Source organism: Solea solea, chromosome 8 (genome assembly GCF_958295425.1).
Source record: "Solea solea chromosome 8, fSolSol10.1, whole genome shotgun sequence".
Taxonomy (NCBI): Eukaryota; Metazoa; Chordata; class Actinopteri; order Pleuronectiformes; family Soleidae; genus Solea; species Solea solea.
Genome location: NC_081141.1, coordinates 17,560,108 through 17,579,144, shown reverse-complemented (window position 1 = coordinate 17,579,144; position 19,037 = coordinate 17,560,108). Strand labels below are relative to the sequence as shown.

Genomic DNA, 19,037 nt, shown 5'->3' with positions numbered 1-19,037 from the left:
TGTTGCATCATTGCGTCAAAAAAAATAATTTATGCCATTTAAATTGTCTGAAAAGCTGCATACTGTCTAAGCCATAAATTCAGACTATCATAGAAGAGTTAAAATCAGAGCTGTATAGACCCCCCCCACACACACACACAGACACACACACACATACAGCCTCTGCTCCTCTCTCATACAGTTTCTTTGTTCATTATCCTTAAAAGGAAAACGTCCAGGCTGCTGTCAGACAAAATCAGGAAACACATGGATGTATTCTTTCCTGTGTGGTGGTCACAGGTCACAACGAGTACTGCTAAGAAAACAGGCACGCTGAAACCTTATTACTGCTGCATCCATCCAGTGTTCTTGTTTGTTTGTTTTTCCTTTCCCCTATCTGCAATCAGCTCATCCCGTGTACTCCTGTATCCTATTTGTAGTCAACACAGGAGTGGACAGTAGCTGAGCATGTCATGTCACCTTTGACTGTGGCAAGTGTGACAAATGTGACATCCTATATGTCCAGAGTCACCATCAAAGTTGGTCCCCTGACAGTTGGTTTTAAGATGTGGTGTTTGCTTTGATTTAAATCAGCAACAGATCACAAGTTCTGCGGAGAATTGGAGAATTTTCCAGGTCATAACTTTTTGCTTTATAGCCCAACATGGCTTGGTTGCTGTTTTCGGAAAACTTAGAACATTTAGCAGCTTCAAGGGCGCCGTATAATTGAAAATAATGTTGCCCTACAACTGCTGGATGTGAAAAGAAACCAGAAAAACACATTTCTACATTTACTACTTTATAACTTGTTGTATTTCCAGTTATTTAAGACTCAAGCTGCATAAGACTTGTTTTCTGTTGCTCCCAGTGGCCCAAAAATACTTATTATATAGGTTTTGAATATTATGTATTGACACAAACCATAATCAGAGAGTTAAAAAAAACCACACATATGATGTCTAAGAGTTTAAAGCTCCACAACTTTAGATCATGTAGAAAACCTAAATAGTTTTTAGCTATTTCTGTTAAATAACCAACTTTTTTTTCCCCTTGTGGCAAAACATTTATATAGAAGACATTTTGTTCAAAACATTTGAGAAAACCTTTTTGTTTTTAATTGCCTCAAGGTGATGTGAAGATAGTGTGAATATTTAAATTAGTTTTTCTACAGACGTTTTGGTTCCGGGCAACTAATGGGGATGAAAATATAATATATTCAAAGGTCCATTTATAAAAATAAACGTATGTGAATGTAGACTGAAAAAAAGCCCCACAAATAAATCTTGGTGAATTTATTTATAGACTCACTCTAAAAGACAAAGAAAACAACAGTGAGATAACATGTTCACTTCCGTTCTCAGACCAGATGAAGGCTGAATATGGACCGTGCTGTATCTCTGTAATTAATTACAACTTGGGGAGTCATAGTTTGCCCCTTGGTTATTGATTTAGATATTATTGGAACATATCCGAAGCAATTAGCCAAACAAACACAAGCCTTGAAACACGCAGGTGACTTGTGTTCACAATGAGCCTGATTATCATTCTCCCGTCTTCACTGAGCACATTTAGTCTAAAATGCAAATACAAAACTACTGAAGTCATCAAATACAACTTAAATCGAACATTAAACGTGTTTTTTTTTAAAAAGAAAAAAAAGAAAAGAAAAAAAAAGGCAACAACAAACTTCATTTCACTGACTCACCCCATGTGTGTGTTACATGTATTTACAATGATGAGCTGGCTCACAAATTCAGCCTGATAATGACCTAATTATTCTATCTTCTCCCACAATAGAAGCCTGCGAGGGCGGCTCGGAGACAAAAAAAAACTGGGGCTGTTGAAGCTCATCGTGGCGGAGAGCGATCATCCGTGCCAACCCCGCTGACTGCCCTCATCTCTCCGGTCAACCAGAATCATATACAGCAATACATTTATATGGAAGATAAAACTGACTTTCAATGACTTCTTTGTTGTTGTAATCTCACACTGACATCTATGGCCGCTTATTGTACGACAAGCTCACACATTTGCCACGACAGAGCAATTTGAGTGGTGCTCAATAAACAGCTCATGGGGCCATTTGTTGATGGTGGAATCATTTTTGGACCACTTAAGCGCTGAAGGACATACTGATATCTGACAGACCGGTCAGTGTGCTCTCCCGTTTCCTGGGTGTGTGCCTGAGGAAGACAGGGAAGCAGGGGTTGACTGAATGGACGGAGAATGTTGCATTTTTCACTTAGAATACAGATTATACACATGTACAGGGTTAGGTTGTTGATTGTACGGAGGTCAGGTCATGTAAAAACCAGTCACCGTTGATTATATATTGGTGTTAATTGTCCTTTTGAAAAGGAAAACTCCAACTTATAAGTTAAATTGTTGATTTAAGGCGCAACAAAAAGTGTGGGTTAGAAAACGTACTTGATGGATTGAAAATCACTCTTTAAGTCCCTTATTGTAAAATGTGATAAAAAAATGTCCTCTGAATCTAGCTTGTGCAACAAAATGTAGTTCATAGTCCATTATTCTGCAGTTACAGAGAGCCATAGGGAGGGAGGACAATGTTCCCAGTTTAAAATAGAGCAACGATCCAGAATTATTTTGTATTTAACCAAATGACTTGGAAGAGAGAGAGACCATGCTTCTTCATGAACGAAGAATTTAGATTTTTGATGTGTGTTGACCCATCTTAACCTTTTCTATTTTTAACCAGAGGGAGGTGCTGTTGATCATCACCCCCATCTGGTAGAATGTGCTAATTACAGTTAGGTCTAAAGCACAAATTAATATTTTTATATTTACTTATTATACCATTTTACATCCAATTTGTGCTCATTTATACCAGCTCAAATTGAAGTCTGGTAAAAGTGTGATCTAAGATTTAGAGTTGTATTTGTGCTTCATTATGAAGTGTTTGGTATCAGTCACTAAACTAGGCACTCAACTTCCAAATTGAGTAATTTCCCACCCAAAAAAAAAAAATAACCAAATGATTTTGAAATACAATGATCATTTATTTTGTATAAATTGTATAAAATACAATAAACATGTCACATTTCTCACAATATTATAAAAGAGATGCAAAAAAAGCATTACATATAATATTTATCTGTAAAACTGAATGCTTACATGGGCTTGCACCTAAACAAAAAAGGTGGTACTCTTCAGACCAAGGTCAGTATCCCATGTCCTCAGTCCCCATAGGAGCAGCGTTACATCATTTACTTTAAATTACAGGAACAAATAAAAAACTACTCAATGCCGACTTCCGCCATCTGAAGACCTCATTACCCACAGAGCTTCAAAAGAAAAAGAAAATAAATAAAACCCAAAGCAGGCAACCAAAGCTGCTTAGGTTTTTCAACTGGTTGACTAAGTGAATGTGTACAACTGTGGTCTGGTGAGGAACTAGTGAAACTGTAAAGCTGATGTACAGCTCCGCAGCCTGTTAAGAACCACAATAATCCGTCAAGTCAGTCATCCACTCTGGCATCACTCATGCTGTTGCTTCATAGGAGAAATAAGTCAGGACAGTAAGTTCATCTCTTTTGTCACCTAATGTCTGCACCGTCAGCCGCAGTCGTGAAGTCGAGCCAGAGGGGTTGACATGCATGTGTGATCTAACGTCGATTACCTGGCTCTGCATGCATGCAACCGTTTATAAAACAAAAAACAACCTCACAAAAGAGGACACACCTTACCAACATTTTAAACAAATGGTGACTGAGAAACAGTCAGCATTTTAGGCCATGTGAAATCAACAACCCTTAAACTTTTCAGTGCTCAATGGAAAATGTGAATTGGATTTTCCTAAATAGCCTTCAGAGAAGATTACGTCACTTAAGTTAATTTAAAAAAAATATATATAAATCTCAGCAGTGAAGGCTTTTTAGGAGGTCCAGTGTGACTATACAACCGAGGGTCCTGCAGTCTTGTCAGAGGTGAAGCCGTGTAGTCTGAATAGATGTTTGGAACATACGGTGGCAGAAAACAGAGGCATATTTGGACATTTCAGTAAGAGAACTTGGGCTTTACCTTTAGTGTAAACAAACCAAAAAACAAACATAAAAACCCATCAGCTTAGTTCTTAAATATAGCCTTGGTCATAATTTAAAGATTGTCTTGCAAGTAGAAAAGAGAAATAAAAGAGTCCAATTAAATTGGGGTTAAATCTCACAGTGGTTTGCTTACGTAAGTGAGGTCAACCCCGAAACCCTCGGAACACCCGAGTTGTGCGTCACTCGTCTTTCTCATGATTGGCGTTTCCATTCATAACTCCGTTGGTGTGGTGTGCCCATGTCTGAGCCTGCAGCACTTTAGGCAGCCTCTTGCCCTTGGTGTAGGCGTGGTACCAGAAGTTAAGGAAGAGGACCAGGAAAATCAGGCCGTACAGGCCGATGATGTACACGAAGATGGGGAACTGGTAGGGGCAGTCCATGAAGAAATACTGAAAGATGTGGGTGGTCACCATGACAAACTGGATCTGTAAAGCCATAAGCAAACACATCAGCAACTTGTAGTGCAAGGACTCACGCCAGGTCTTCAGCAAATACATTTTTAAAGACAGACTAAACGCACCAGCTGGATGGTAGTGAGGTATTTCTTCCACCACAGGTACTTCTGGTAACTGGGGCCCATGGCAGTCAGGCCGTAATACGAGTACATGAAGACATGGACGACACAGTTGAGCATGGCATGGAACGTTCCCATGCCACCTGAAATGGGGAGCATAGTTTATTAAAAAGGGACATTCAAAAAGCAAAATAAATGCAATTAAGAAAATGAAAAAAAAAAAAAATAATTAAAGATAGAAAGTTCTACCTGCAGCAAAACGAACACCAAACCACCAGGTGAAAGGCATGATGGAGTGATGGTAGACATGAAGAAAGGTCACCTGGCTGTACTTCTTCCTCAAGACAAAGAAGACCTGGAAAAAAACAAAACAAAAAAGCACAAGTTGACAAAAAAAAAAAAAACACACGGTTGGACATTGTTCAGATTTAAAAACAACAACAACTGCTACTTACAGTGTCCAGCATCTCAATAAACTTTGAGAAGTAGTAAAGCCAACACGCTGCTGCCATCTACAGGAGACAGACATTTCAGTATTGGTGCAACACATACATGTGTACATGAAGGTTTGGTGCCAAATTCAGATTTGCCTTACCCTCACGCCCTGTGGTGAGTAGTCGATCAGGTCGCAGCGAAAAGTGTATCCGGTGCCCCAACCTGCCATTACGAACTACAAGAGTGAGAAATTATAATAAATGAGTACAATTGTTTGTTTATCAATATCTATAGTCCCACAACACACCCAGTTATACAATGAGACTTTATATTTCACAATTATTGCAATTCTAATTTAAAAAAACAAACAAAAAAAAAAAAACAACAAACTTCAAGTCATTTATGAACAAAGACATTAAGTGTCTCAGCATGCTTGCTGGAAGTCGGGCACTGAAGGCAACAGTCACAGAACACATTCCAGAGAAAAGGAAACGACACCCGTCAATCCGGTTTACCCTCAGTTCAATCAAGTCCGTCCATGAACCAAAACAAGGTCATTGTCACGCGTCACGATTCTGTTCTTATCAAATAAGCCCACAATGCAAAGAAATACTCGTTTTCCGACTGCGCTGCGAAACCTCACATTTTAATGTCAAAAGTTGGCACTTCACATCAAGAACGCAAAGAGACAAGACAATGACTCACCTCGTAGATCATGTACAATGAGAGGGCGACCACGCCAAAGTTGTAGAAAATCAGGAGTCCTTTGAGGTCGAAGGCCTTGCGGTTCTCCATTAGCCGAGGCCCGAGCGAGGTGACAAAGTAAATGTACGCTGCAATGACGATCGTTTGTGGGAAAGGGGACGACATGAGGAACCAGTCGCCTGTGCGCGAGTCTGCAACAGAAACATGTCCACAGGTCTGTCAGATCAGTGCTTGAATTAAAAAGCCCACTGTCACGGCCAACAGAAACCAGTCAAAGTGAGAGTGTCAGGTTTTTAAGTTGTGAATGAAGCAACTCTAGAGTGAACACTTTATGACTCACCTGCATTTTGCATCAACCGGTCATAAAGCATTACAGCTGTCGACTTCAAATTAAATTCCATTTTGGGATCCTTGATCTTCACCTAAAAAGGGCAAAAGCAGAGGTTGGTAAGAAACCGGGAGTGATTTACTCTTTATATTAAATCTTACTAATTCAAAACCCTTCACACTGAGGTTCTATTAAAGGGCACTCAGCGGTTTGTCACGTCTCACGTCGACACCCTAAGTTAAGACATGAGAGTTGCAAAAAAGAGAGTTGAGTAACCAAAGCTATTGAATGAATCAGGCAACAATGAATCAGATTTCCTCCCTGTGCAACTGCTGGGATGGAAAAAAACAAAAAGAAAAAAAGAGAGGCTACTCCGATAGATACTGCTCTGTTAGCATCAAAGTCAGACAAAGCCAACAGTGTACGAGGAGCACAATGAACGGCTGTCTGTGCCGCAGTCTTCCAACAAACGGTGACAAGAATCCATTGAAGAAACATTACACATGTCCAACACAGAAATTCTTTGTTTAAAGACTGCCATGCCGTCACAAATCATTTCACTTTTACAAACACAGATTAGGTCAAATCTTAGCCTTCAATCTTGAAGCTTTTCATAAGATGAATGATAATGAAAGGGCTGACATTCGTTAACCTTGAGGTTAAAAAAAAAAAAAAAAAAAGTACTGCAACACAGACGACACAAAGGAAAAAAAATGGTAACTATAATGAGAAGTTTCACTTCCAGAATCAATTAGTTGATTTTGAAATTCCGTAGGTCGTCATGGTACTAATCCCTGTGCCACTCCTTAAAAGGAGAGGTCAAACACAGACCATGGCATTTAAATATATTCGATTATTTTCATTTCTATAGAACTTCTTGTGATTTACTTGCTGGCATTTACTCACATCTGCTACGCACACACACACGCCAACATAAGCCAACATGACAGGTTTCCAAGGTGTGTCTACCTGAACGTAAGAAGCAGCACACAGGGCAAGGTGAAAATCATTGGGTAGACTGAGGAGAAAAAAAAAAAAAGGCATGGCTGTGTCTAGAGTTTCTTCTCTAATGAGGACAGGTTTTGACACGCTGGGTCTACATTATAGCCAGGGATCCTGATGTAAAGCAGCAACTCCCATGGTACACATTCTCCATTAACAGCATTTAAATGTCAGCTCCCATCACAGTGGAAATAAAATAAACAAATAAAACCCCAGGCTGGAGTAAAATGCTGTCCTACAGGATACATCCAAACTGTGAACTCAATAATGGCCCTAAACACAAAAAAAAACACATTTCATCAGTTTTTTGATCGTTATCAAAATATCTAATCAGCCAACTGTAATTGAATTGGGCTACTCAAAGCAAGCATCAGAATGGGGAAGTAAAGTGACTTCATTGACTTGGCATGGTTGTTGGTGCCACAAAAAAAAACAAAAAACAACTAAACCTCCAGGTACATTTCAGAAACTGAATATACTGGGATTCACAGTCACCATATGTAGGCTTCACAGAGAATGGGATATATAATATATAATGTGAGCAGCAGCTGTGAGCAAATAAAATACATTAAAATGCCCAAAGTGACTGATAATGAGAGTAGCACAAATCAAAAAAGTGAAGATAAAACACTCAGATTTGGGCCACTTGAGCCCGTAGTGTGAACAGAGCCTACAGCGGAACCTGGTTCCAATCAAAGCCATGGAACAGCAGGTGTGTAGACACGTCAGATTAATGATTTTCCAAGCAGGTGCTGGAGGTTTTTTTATGTTCCGTTTCTGCGTGTAAATGCCTTTCCCTGTGTGGTTGGTATTAACAAGACATGGTTAAATTCAGGTTTACAATGAAAAAGTTAACACATTTCCAACAAAATACCGGTATCGCTGTGAAACAGGTGAACGAGGCGAATCACAGAGACGCGTTAGCCTTGGCGCACAGGTGTTTCCCTCCATCTCACCTAACTGTCTCTCTTCTGGTCCACTTTAGAGTCAAATAAAAACTACAACGTTAAAGTGCTCACCTCTGTTGGCGTTACTCGAGGAAACTTTGTTTGATTCCTTAAAATTTCCCCGTGAACCAAGTACCTGCTCACCTGCAGTTTCCCGTCCGTGGGTGGGCGACTCTCTTCATGCTCTCACACACAGGAAGCGCCCTTTAAGATATCAATGGGGCGGGGCCTGTCAGATAACAACGCCCACCGCCACTCCTGATAGGCTAATTTGTGAACGTGTGGGAATTAATGTGAAGTCCTGACTTTGTGGACATACTATTCGTCAAAGGTAATCATTTATATAAGCACACATCGTTTAACGATGAATCACAGTTAGGATTGAAAAAGTCAGAAGTAAATAAGGCAGTTTCTCATTGCTTTTATTTTAAGATTTAAAAAAAAAAGAAAAAAATCAATAAAGTTGTACATTATGAAGACAGAAATTGTGTCCCAGACAACAATAAACTGCTCATATACATTTACAGGGTCCATATTAGAGCTGGATACAGACAAAAATATACAAGAAAAGTTGTATAAATATCTATAATTATCCTAATAAAATGTCAGATAATTAAAGACTCAGTGAAAACCTGAGTTAAACAAAATAACCGCAAATCTGAGGGGAAACATTTAATAGCAATAATGTGACAACATTATTTTATGTGTACATTGAAGACACAAAGTGAGTGAAATATTTGCCCAGCCCTAATTCATGTGCAATAAAAAAAGGTATTGATTTGGGTCAGAAGTGACTGTGTTACAGGGCAACACAGTCCTTATGTAAATCTGTGAAGACAGGGTGGGACAGAGAGCAGACTGAGGTTTCTGTATCGTTCCCTTGCTGTTAGTTTCAAAAAGGACTGAAAGCCAAACAAATGCAAATTTCTTTTTTTCTCCAGGAATAATGACAAGAGTTTTTCAATGCCTGGTTACTCCCATGATAACATTAACTAAAGTATTAAGTAGAAAAGACTGCCACCAAACCTGTTAACCTGTCTCCATCACCTACAATTGCTATTGTCAACAAGAGTATTCCACAGACGATTTTGTAAGATGAAAAACTAATAAAGGGTGTGAATTTATCATATAAAGTTTATTCTGCTTGTCTCATAATTATACACAAACATGACTAAGATGGGTAATACTCAGTACCTTTAAAAACTTGATGGACAATAATTAAAGTCAAAATATGAAGCATGGGAAAACAACGGTGGGAAAGCAACAAACAGAAGTACATAAAGAACAAGCAAGTTAAAATAAAAGCACAGTAACAACCTGCCAGTTAAAATAAAATCACATGGAAAAACAAGCAAGTTAAAATATTCCATAATAGAAGTAAAAAGCCATCCTGAAAAAGGTCAGTTTTAAAGAGAGATTTAAAAACAGCAACGAAACTAGCAGCCTAGTTCTTTTCAGGCAGGTCGTTCCACCGTTTGGGGAAAGGCTCCGTTGTGCTTCAGTTTCACCCGAGATCTGAAAACGATCAGTAAAGAGCCACCAGACGGACTCAGAGTGCAGAGGGCGGGTGGTGTTAACACGTCAGGTAAATAATCTGGGGCCAGGCTGCACAGGGCTTTCAAAGTCAGCAATAAAAAATTTAAATTAATGATAAAAGCAATAATAGAACCAGTGCAGAGCAGCCAGCAGGGGTTTTATGTGACCCTGTTGGCTTTATCAAATCAAAAGACATTGTGCATATTTACAAAGCTGGGCAATTATATACAATTCACTTAAGGCATTTATTATTTTGTATGCAAAGACAAAACAGGTGACATCTCACTAAACTTATTATTCCTTCCACTGGACTTGTCATTTTTTCTTGACAACTTAATTGTGAGGGGATGTGTATTCATTTGCATGCTCAGTGAACCATGAGTCCATTTCCATATACAAAACATCAGCATTAATCTTCATCACTGCTCCATGCATCCTGCAAGGCGGGGTTCACTGAAGGCTGGCTAGCAGCGTCCTGTAAAGAAGACATGGAGCTCCGTGTCACATTGTATTCTTCCTTATTAATAAAAAACATATATACTGAAACACACTGTCAGCGGAAAAAAAACGACTAGTAAACACACTAGTAAAAATTATCCTGACGGCAATATTTACAGGAGTGATGAGAACTGTTTGTCTGTGACGATGGCAAATGCAGGTTAAAAAGACACTATTACAGCAGTGAGACATTGTTATAGGAAATCAGTTTGTTACGTCTGTCTATAATGGGTATTTACTCGAATTATAGACACGGGCACTGGTGCCAATCCCAGATGACATAGGGCGAAAAGGCCGGGGAACACCCTGGACAGGTCACCAGTCCATCACAGGGACACATAGAGACAATTCTTTCTCACACTCACACCTACGGTCAATTTAGAGTGTCCAATTTGCATAATCCCCACATCTGCATGTTTTTTGACTGTGGGAGGAAACCGGAGAATCCGGAGAAAACCCGCACACACTTGGGGAGAACATACAAAATCCATGCAGAGAGGCTAATGCGTATTTAATTCCTCAAAATTACCACTTTTCTAACTTTTGTTTTTGATTTTTATCAGCTCCTACCTTGTTTAAACTGTTGGACTCATCTTCCACAGCTGAGGCATGAAGAACGGGAACCCAAGCCAGGATGTTACAGTCTTTCCCTCCACTGTACAGCTCCTATGTACACGTATATATATATATATATATATATATATATATAAATATATATATATATATATATATATATATATATATATATATATATATATATATAGACAAAGAGAGGCAGAAGAAATGAAGAAGGGAATGGAAAAGCATTGGCTGACACTTTTAAAGCATGTCCCAAAACAAAATCAGCATCGACACGAGGTTCACAGAAGTAAAATGATCGAACAAAACTGTCCATGCACTTCAAGCAAGAATATGGAATGGGAAACATCAGTCCTCACATCGGACATAACAAGCTTAAAAGGAGTGAAACATATTTTCAGAGCGACTCAACTACATTCCTGTGTACTTCTTCACATACAACACATCCTGTGTGGGATACCGGATGCTGATATTGCTCAACAATAAGTGTGTGGGCTGTCATACATGTGGGTGTCTAAGGTTGCCTAATCATTAAATACAGATTTACTGAAGATACAAGACAGTTACTGGCACTTAAATACAAAACAGAACAGAAAACGAACAGAAAAGTTACACATTTGAAAAGAAACACACGACTGATGTGATTGTGGTGAGCTTTGCTTACAAAGAAAGTGGAATGTTATACGGTGTATGGCAGGGACTTGCAGATGTACATATTGATCCAGTCGTAGCAGTGGTACGTTTGTGTGTCAGTTGTAAAAGTAGTAACATAATAGTAGCACCACATGACCTCTGCTACATTGTAATTTTAAACTTTCAAGCTCTTGACTGTGACATGGGTGAGGTGGCTACTTTTGTGCAGTTTAACCTTTATCGTTCGTCTTCTGAAAAGTGTCCCATTTAGGCAGAAAGAGCCAATTTGTGAGTCACAATGGGGACAATTTATATTTGCATTTACAGTTGCTAAGTATATCTCAGGAAACGTTGACTTTGCCATGTAATCTGTCATAGGTAAATGGCTGAAACTGCCATGGGGTTGCAAATTTCTAATAGCTTCTACTGCACCGCCACCACCAGGGTATTTGAAGAGACAGTTTATGGCATCAGTAAAAAGGACAGCTGACAGTGAGACACAGATAGGTGGAAATACAAGCAAAGGCAATACTGGTGCGGGATAGAGTGGGCAGATACAGGAAAAAGCCCCCACCCGGGTGTGTCACCTGGTAGTCTGGGTGGAACTCGCAGCAGTCGACATTGTTGTAGTGCCCCCGGAGCATCGTGACAAGCTCTCCAGTGTGAAGGGCATAGACTGCAATGGAGCTGCCGCACGGCACGAACACAAACTCGGGGCTGCAGCCACGCGACACCGCAAACTGGAGCTTTTTACGACTCTCGTTGCAGACCTTCCCATAATTCACCTGAGGGACAAAAGATTCAGACAATGTGTGCATGTACTACACAGAATGTGATACTAGTTTCTAGATTGATATAAAGCTTTTTCATAGGTTACAACAAACAACTTTTTCTCTAATTTCCTCATTGACGGTCTACACTTGCTACCTTTAAAGTGTCAGTAACATCTCCCTTCTGCTAAATCTTTGCTTTAAGAAAGTGCTCCCTATGATTCCAGTGGAATGATTATATGACATAATGAGAAAAAAGTTGAAAGTATGTCTTTCCTTATATCATTCCCCGTATTTAAGCAATCCTTCACAATGTAAAGAACAGGAATTCTTCACATTAGTATCCATCTTATTTCTATGAGGTTATACACACTTTATTGGAGGATGTTTTATGACTTTTTGTGCTAAAAAGAAAAGAAAAGCTGACAGCAGATAATCTTTATCAAGGTTTAAGCTTTAACCTTTTACCAGACGCACAGGGGAAGAAACTATAAGGCCTCATTTCACGTTTAATGCTTTACTTTTATGTCCCCATGTTATGTGCACCAGACGTTCCCATCATATCGTTGATCACAAGCCATCTTATACTATTTGCCCAGGAGAGAAAGTCATCAACCCTCACTGGCAGTCTTGTGCCTGAAGATGGAAAAAATCCCACCATGGCAACTGTGGCATGAGGCAGAAAAGCAGAGTGGAAGATCGCGTGAGAGCCCAGGGCATATAGCCTCCCAACGCCTGAACGTATTGTTATGACTGTATGTTGTGACTGTGATATATGCATGTGGATGAGGATACATGTCTGGTATGCAGCCAAGGCTATGAAATTGAGGCCGAGTACAACTCTTTTGTGTTTTATTCAGAAATAAAATAGTATTTTAACCTCATTCCAGAGAATGGCTTTTATCTCCACTAAGGTTAACAAAAGGTGGCCTCAGCTGAACGTGAAAATGACCTGGTGATGGGAAGTGACAAAATACATATCATACTTAAAAACAAGCTTGGTGTGGTTGTTGCTTTTTTGTCAAAATTGGAACCTGAACAGCAGCATTCTGTCTTTGCTGCTTTCTTACTGACTGTAGTAGTCAACAAGGAGAAGGCAACATAGTAACAAGGGATCAGTGTGTAGTGTAGTGTTCATGTTTCTGTCATGATCATGTTTTACTCTGGGATTTTTCAGTAAGTCAATAAGATTAATAAAAGTGCAGAGAATCATTTCGCTTTTCCTCTAGTGAATAGTAAGTTGTATGCTAGTTGTGGAAAGTGAAAGACTTGCTCCATTGCATCACTGACAACATTCAGTACCGACGATATGAACTGCTTGGGCTTTTAGGGTCAACACGATGTACTCTTGGTAGGTAGCTAGTAAAAAGCTCAAATAAGCTTGCTGTGTAACTACACTCTAACCATATTCAAATTGGGCATAAACAGCAAGACTGACCTCATATTTCAAGGAAAAAATTATTTCTCTTGACTGGAGGCTATTATGCGAGATATCTGGGGAATCGATTCACTTGCTATTCACACTTTCGTTCAAGAATCTGGTGAGCTTAGGGTCTGTAATAGCTGTATCTACATTATTCAGTGTTTTTTCAGACCAAAGCCTTCATGCATAAATCTTACCAGCGTGTTTTCCCCAGTGGCACTATTCCACAGTCTCATACGGTCATCAGTTCCAGTTGTGAGGATGTAGAGGCCATCGCCAGTGAAGCACAGGCCATTCACTCTGCCATTATGCGCTGTGTTTACTAGTAGGAGACAAGGAAGACATAGTAACAGTGCATTAAGCATCCAAGAATGTGTGTTAAAGGTCCTTCAGCACACAGTCCTGTCTGTCTAATCACATCTCACACCTTTCCATAAATCCTACACACTTAGTGTAAGTGTTTTTAAAACTGTGAATCCTATTATTACACAGCATAGCAAAGGGAAATTGGTTTAATTGCAAACGGGTTTCCTCGGGGCCTCGGTTGGAGCACAAGCAAGAGCTCAGGCAGAAACAGATAGGCAGCGACCAACCTGGTTCTGTGTCAATTTGAATAACCTGACACTTTATTGGTCCCTCAGCTAGACACCAGTACAAAATGTTCTACTATATTTCTTCAACCACATCATCATCATTAAGGTTCACCAACCCCCACCAACTTCATATCAGGTCTTCTTCTTCATGTCCTCAGATCATATTGTGTGATAGCATCATTTGATTGTGACAGTAAGTGGTAGATTGATATGTTTGAGGAAGGAAACAAATCTTTTACATGTTGCCATACAAGCTAAACCCCAAATCATTACTCTGCAAATGACACAATTGGGATTGAACAGAAAGGAAAGCGACAGAGGGAACAGTACCTGCTTCTGTGGAGGCTTTTGACTTATCTCCTTTGTGCTGGTCCAGGTCGAGGAGACTACCAGAAGCCCGACGTACATCCCACACTTTCACCTTGCTGTCTGCACTTAGAAGGAGAAACTGGGGAGTGAATGAAATAATATATGGTCCAATAGTTGACCTATTTAACACAGATTTCATAACATATGCTCAACTAAACCTTTATACAAGGTACAGCGGTGTGTTTGTAAACTAGTGTTTGCTTTTGAAGATTAATTCACATGCTACTCCAACACGTGTGCCTCTCTGTGCCAATTGTTTTCAAAATCACTTAGAGTGCTTGGGGACAGCAGCCCAGTGATCCCAAAGGCTTAATTAGCAGGTCTAATGTAGCATAAAACAGGTGGGGACTGTATCTAGCATATGACAGGACTAGGACTGGTGCCACAGAGCCCTAGCTTTTTGTGTTGCGGTGCCATTATCCTTGACTCAGGGTTGCAACGTGGCCAGATGTCCAGGAACTGAGATGACAACATGTGTGCTTGGACACAACAGCACGGTATCTGACACTTTTCTTTGATGTGGCTCGGTGTGCAAACTCTGTGAGGATTTCAGAGGCTGAAACTCCACGGGCAAGAGTGGCATTAAAGAGTGCTTACCTGGCAGTGGCCAAGATGTGCTCGTATCGAGGCGACCACCGCACAGACAGGACTTCTGCTCTGTGACCTGGAAGGGATACACGCCATTGTTTATTACTGAGCTATGTGTATGTGCAAATATATGCATGTGTGTGTGTGTGTGTGTGTGAGAGAGTGAGTGAAAAAAGCCACTATGGTATGTTCCACCAACCCTGAAGAACATGACTCCGTGAACCAGACTTCAGGTCACACAGCTGGACTTTAGGGTATTTGGTGCCAACTAAAAAAACATAAACAAGAGACAGTTTAATGAAGAAATTTCTATTATTACAACACTGAAAGAGGGAATTTTCATGAGAAAAAGTTCATAGGGGAAAATACCCTTTAAACATGCAACTGTATTGTTACATTTCTCAGTATTGATTTTAGCAAATGTTATTAAATGTGTCAGTAAAATCTGCTGTGCAAGAGAGCCAAGATTCAGAAGAGCGACAACCGGTGCCCAATTTTTCTCAGATTAGGTGGGGTAAATATGAAATCTCAATGATACTAACTTTTGATAAACATGAGTCAACACACCCAGACACGTATACATTGGAAGAGGGCAAGATATTTGAAGTAATTTAACAGGACAAAGAAGCTGATTGAGTGTCATTAAAATCTAAAAGGCCTCAATGTCGCAGAAATGAAGAGCCCATGTTTCTTGCTGAAAAGTCTACAACCTGTTTGACAACTCCTCTGAGAGGAGAGGGCACATTAATGGGAAAAAAAACATGGCGACTGTGTATAGGTGTGTCAAAGGGAAAGTATACACATGTGTTAAAGAGCACCATGTGCCATTTGTGAGCACATACTCAGCAGGCATGAGTAACCTGTTGGTCCTGCTTGGTGGCTCGGTTGTGAGGCAGCACCTAGATTCCTACAATATTTTTTCGATAGAAATGTGTCATTGAACCTGATGTTACCCATGTGTAACTGGGTAATGACCACTATCTGGTCCCTCTGGGTTTATTTCACATTTCATAACCAGGGGTAAAAACCAGGTGGGTCACTGTCTGGGATGTGTTCTGGGGGAGCACATGGCACACTGATTGAAGAAAGAAACTGACGACAGACTAGGTAACTAATGAACTTTTGGTACTGAGGTCAATGCTTTAGCATGCACCCCAGCTGGTTTGTTCTGCTTCACTTATATCAACAAAAACACACACACACACCTGCAATGAGACTGTGCTTCCTGGCGATGGGGGACAAGTGGTGGCTGTAGACATTTCCCTCAAACTCAAAGACTTCAGCAGGCTGAAGAAACACAAGTTAAAGACAGAGAAAGACAGCATCAGTAAGTTGTGGTAGAAATTCAGCGGCCCCTCAAATATACTGTATATATATATATATATATATATATATATATAATACATGAATATGTATATATAAAATGAAAGATGGAATATACTGAATAAATTAGATAAAAATAAGAATAATAATTAAAATAAATATTAAGGCAAGTATACAGTTAGGGTACTGCATATCAGAGCTAAGCGGGCAGCTCCCCCAAGCACCAGTGGTGATTACAATGCAAATTCTTCAGCAAATATAAAAAGCCTCTGTGTGCCCCATCTATCAGTGTGTGCCAGTGCCAACACAGACTGTGAACCAACAGCCTCACACACACAGAGGAGGCTCTGTTTGCATAAAAACCAACACAGACAGACAATGTGCGCCACAATGCACAACACACACTAATGTAGAAATACACAACCACTAGAAATAATTTATTAAGTATGACGTGTATTTGTGGGGCAGAGAGACAGGAGGAACATGTAGACTGAAACAAATGAAAGGTCAGCAGGTTCTTTTCTGTCCCTTGTCTGACCTTTTGAGGCAACCGTGATGCCAGTGTAACTCTAGCACTGCTCAGAGCCTGCCATATGGGACTGTGTGGCACAGAGAGGTAGAAAGCATGAAGCAGAAAGTAAGAAAGAAAGGCAAAGAGGGGCAGTGGAGCTACAATAAACCGCATATACACATGTCCAAAATAAGCACGTTATATAAAAACTATAAGACGTAATATGTACGTATTATGTTTTTGTTTGTTTTTTAAATCCCATAGCTGAGCCATAAATATCATTTTGTAAAGTTTATACTATAACATTGAATATTTGTTTACACTGTGTCAGAAAGATGTTGTAACTCCTTGGTAAATGAGTGATGTGCCTTACCTTCAATGTCTCAGTGTCCCAGACCTTCATGGTTTTATCAAAGGAACTTGAGACAAACATTCCTGTGTCATAAGGATACCACTGAACTGTCTCAACACTGAATTTGTGGACATACCGACTCGACCTAAAGAGGAAAACAGAAACAAAGGTTGCATGTCTTCATGACCTTCATGACAAATACAATCTGATGGTTTAGAGTGAGTTTCACATATGTTTCACATATTTTATATGAATATGTGCATAAAATGATGATATCAACGTGGACAAAACATGTTTGATTCATAGTAAACAGACACTGTCTGATTCAGGTCACTTCAGTAGAGCAGAACAGAATGCTACCCTCTAGTGGACACAATTAGAAATGGAATCAAATGTACCTGCCGACTGTGCAGACTGCCTTGCAGGTGTATTGTGGTTTGCCACTGAAGTTCTCCAGGTCATACACAACGATGATTCCATCTGAACCTCCAGACAACATGCTAAACATAAAAAAAAAAGAGTTCCCGTTCAGATATTTTGTTTTTTTTTAATTATTCAAACGCAATTTACCATACTTTGAGAGCTGCAAAATCAATTTACAAGTAGAGTGAATTTAGCAATGCATTGGTAATGGCTACGTGAATCGATTCTGTATCTGTAACAGAGTTAATATCTTGTTTCTGATTTTGGTGACCCGTTAATACAATACCTTCTGCTCTACAGCATTAAACCAATGGAATATAACTAATATAATATACAACTATCAATAACATATATCAGTGGTCCTCAAACTTTTTATACCAAGTACCACCACTGCCACCAACATTAAAATAGGCCGAGCAAAGTCAGGACTTTCCACAGGAGGCAGATTTATTCCCAATAAGATAATTTCATGCTCCTCTTCCTCACATATACTTCACACACTAGTATTGTGAAATTAGATTAAGATGGAGCGAGAGATGAGGTGACTTATTATTATTATTTAATTTATAATAATTATTTTGTTATTAAGTTTCATTTCCTAAGCACTCTGGTCAAAATTCCTCAGCTCCTCTCCGATCACATACCCTGCCACAGTAGACCATTATTTCTGATTTTCCTCCATGTACCACCAGAGGAGGCTCATGTACCACAGTTTGAGAACCAATGACATATTTGACGTGATGCTTTGTGCGATGCCTATAAACATATACAAGAATAAATGTAGTAATAAATAATAGACCATTAGTAAGCCAGGACTCACTATCTGCCCTCTACTGCTTCAATGTCTATTGTGTTAATGCCATTGCCATGGATTCGGTCCACATCTCTGTCAGGATTCAACTCCAGTCCAAAAACCCTTTGAAAGTAAGAACAGAAGATTAACATGACTGCACGCTTTAAATGTGCCATTTCTCAAACACAATGATATGCAAGGATGGGCACTATCACCACATCGGTCAAACGCCTTCATTTTATACATTTATTGCACACAGACTGTGGATCTCTCACCTTCTCGTTGACTCTGCACGTCGCAGTCGCAGTGGGTCATCCAGTCCAGCCTGTCTTGCTGTCAGAAACCCCAACATTATCCCAATTTGAAGAGAATACGACTTTAATTTTTGAGTGATCTACGCAACCCTTGGTTAGCCTAGCCAACAGGCGAACATGTTACCCAAAACGAAGTGAGTTTTGATTAATAAATCAAAACCTGCGCGTCCAACACTGCATTATATCTTAATTAACGCTCCCTGGTAGCTAACCGCGCTATTTCACTCTCTTTCAAAAGTAATTCTTGTTACTTTCTGTGTATTTTTGCATTCATTTCGACTAGCTTTGTGGCTAATTCACAACAACTGTCGGCCATTTTGGTACGCTACCGGCGCATTCTAAGACGAGCGCGATGATT

The 19,037-nt window shown here is 39.7% G+C and overlaps 2 protein-coding genes across 6 annotated transcripts; both read right to left on the bottom strand.

The window, feature by feature from the left end:
• Positions 1-1,256: 1,256 nt before the first annotated feature.
• Positions 1,257-8,185, bottom strand: elovl7a (ELOVL fatty acid elongase 7a). Of its 5 annotated transcripts, XM_058636785.1 has the most exons (10): positions 8,047-8,158; positions 6,932-6,994; positions 6,038-6,119; positions 5,698-5,888; positions 5,153-5,227; positions 5,013-5,069; positions 4,807-4,912; positions 4,564-4,700; positions 4,177-4,468; positions 1,257-2,162 (listed from the first exon to the last, which is right to left on the bottom strand). In XM_058636785.1, the coding sequence occupies exons 2-9, from the start codon at positions 6,968-6,970 to the stop codon at positions 4,223-4,225; spliced, it is 933 nt and encodes a 310-aa protein (XP_058492768.1). In that variant the 5' UTR covers positions 6,971-6,994; positions 8,047-8,158; the 3' UTR covers positions 1,257-2,162; positions 4,177-4,222. The 5 variants fall into 5 exon arrangements, with proteins under 5 accessions (XP_058492768.1, XP_058492767.1, XP_058492771.1 ...); XM_058636784.1 differs by lacking the exon at positions 1,257-2,162 and having other exon boundaries at positions 2,976-4,468; XM_058636788.1 differs by lacking the exons at positions 1,257-2,162; positions 6,932-6,994 and having other exon boundaries at positions 2,976-4,468; positions 8,119-8,185.
• A 905-nt stretch (positions 8,186-9,090) lies between these two features.
• On the bottom strand, positions 9,091-18,998 carry ercc8 (excision repair cross-complementation group 8). Its single transcript, XM_058636777.1, has 12 exons — positions 18,641-18,998; positions 18,393-18,488; positions 17,548-17,649; positions 17,171-17,294; positions 16,169-16,250; positions 15,163-15,231; positions 14,973-15,039; positions 14,337-14,440; positions 13,611-13,735; positions 11,808-12,005; positions 10,579-10,674; positions 9,091-9,985 (listed from the first exon to the last, which is right to left on the bottom strand). Exons 1-12 carry the CDS (start codon positions 18,715-18,717, stop codon positions 9,920-9,922), a joined length of 1,206 nt encoding a protein of 401 aa, XP_058492760.1. The 5' UTR covers positions 18,718-18,998; the 3' UTR covers positions 9,091-9,919.
• Positions 18,999-19,037: the final 39 nt, after the last annotated feature.

Coding starts and splice junctions, on each gene's coding strand:
- elovl7a (XM_058636785.1), bottom strand. CDS start 6,970: ATGTTGGCTTATGTTGGCGTGTGTGTGTGCGTAGCAGAT. Junction 4,913..5,012: donor TTATTGAGATGCTGGACACT/GTAAGTAGCAGT, acceptor GTTTTTTTCCAG/GTCTTCTTTGTCTTGAGGAA. Junction 4,701..4,806: donor TGGTGTTCGTTTTGCTGCAG/GTAGAACTTTCT, acceptor TCCCCATTTCAG/GTGGCATGGGAACGTTCCAT.
- ercc8 (XM_058636777.1), bottom strand. CDS start 18,717: ATGTTGGGGTTTCTGACAGCAAGACAGGCTGGACTGGATGACCCACTG. Junction 14,441..14,972: donor CACATCTTGGCCACTGCCAG/GTAAGCACTCTT, acceptor TCTCCTTCTAAG/TGCAGACAGCAAGGTGAAAG. Junction 9,986..10,578: donor AGTCCAACAGTTTAAACAAG/GTAGGAGCTGAT, acceptor TCTTCTTTACAG/GACGCTGCTAGCCAGCCTTC.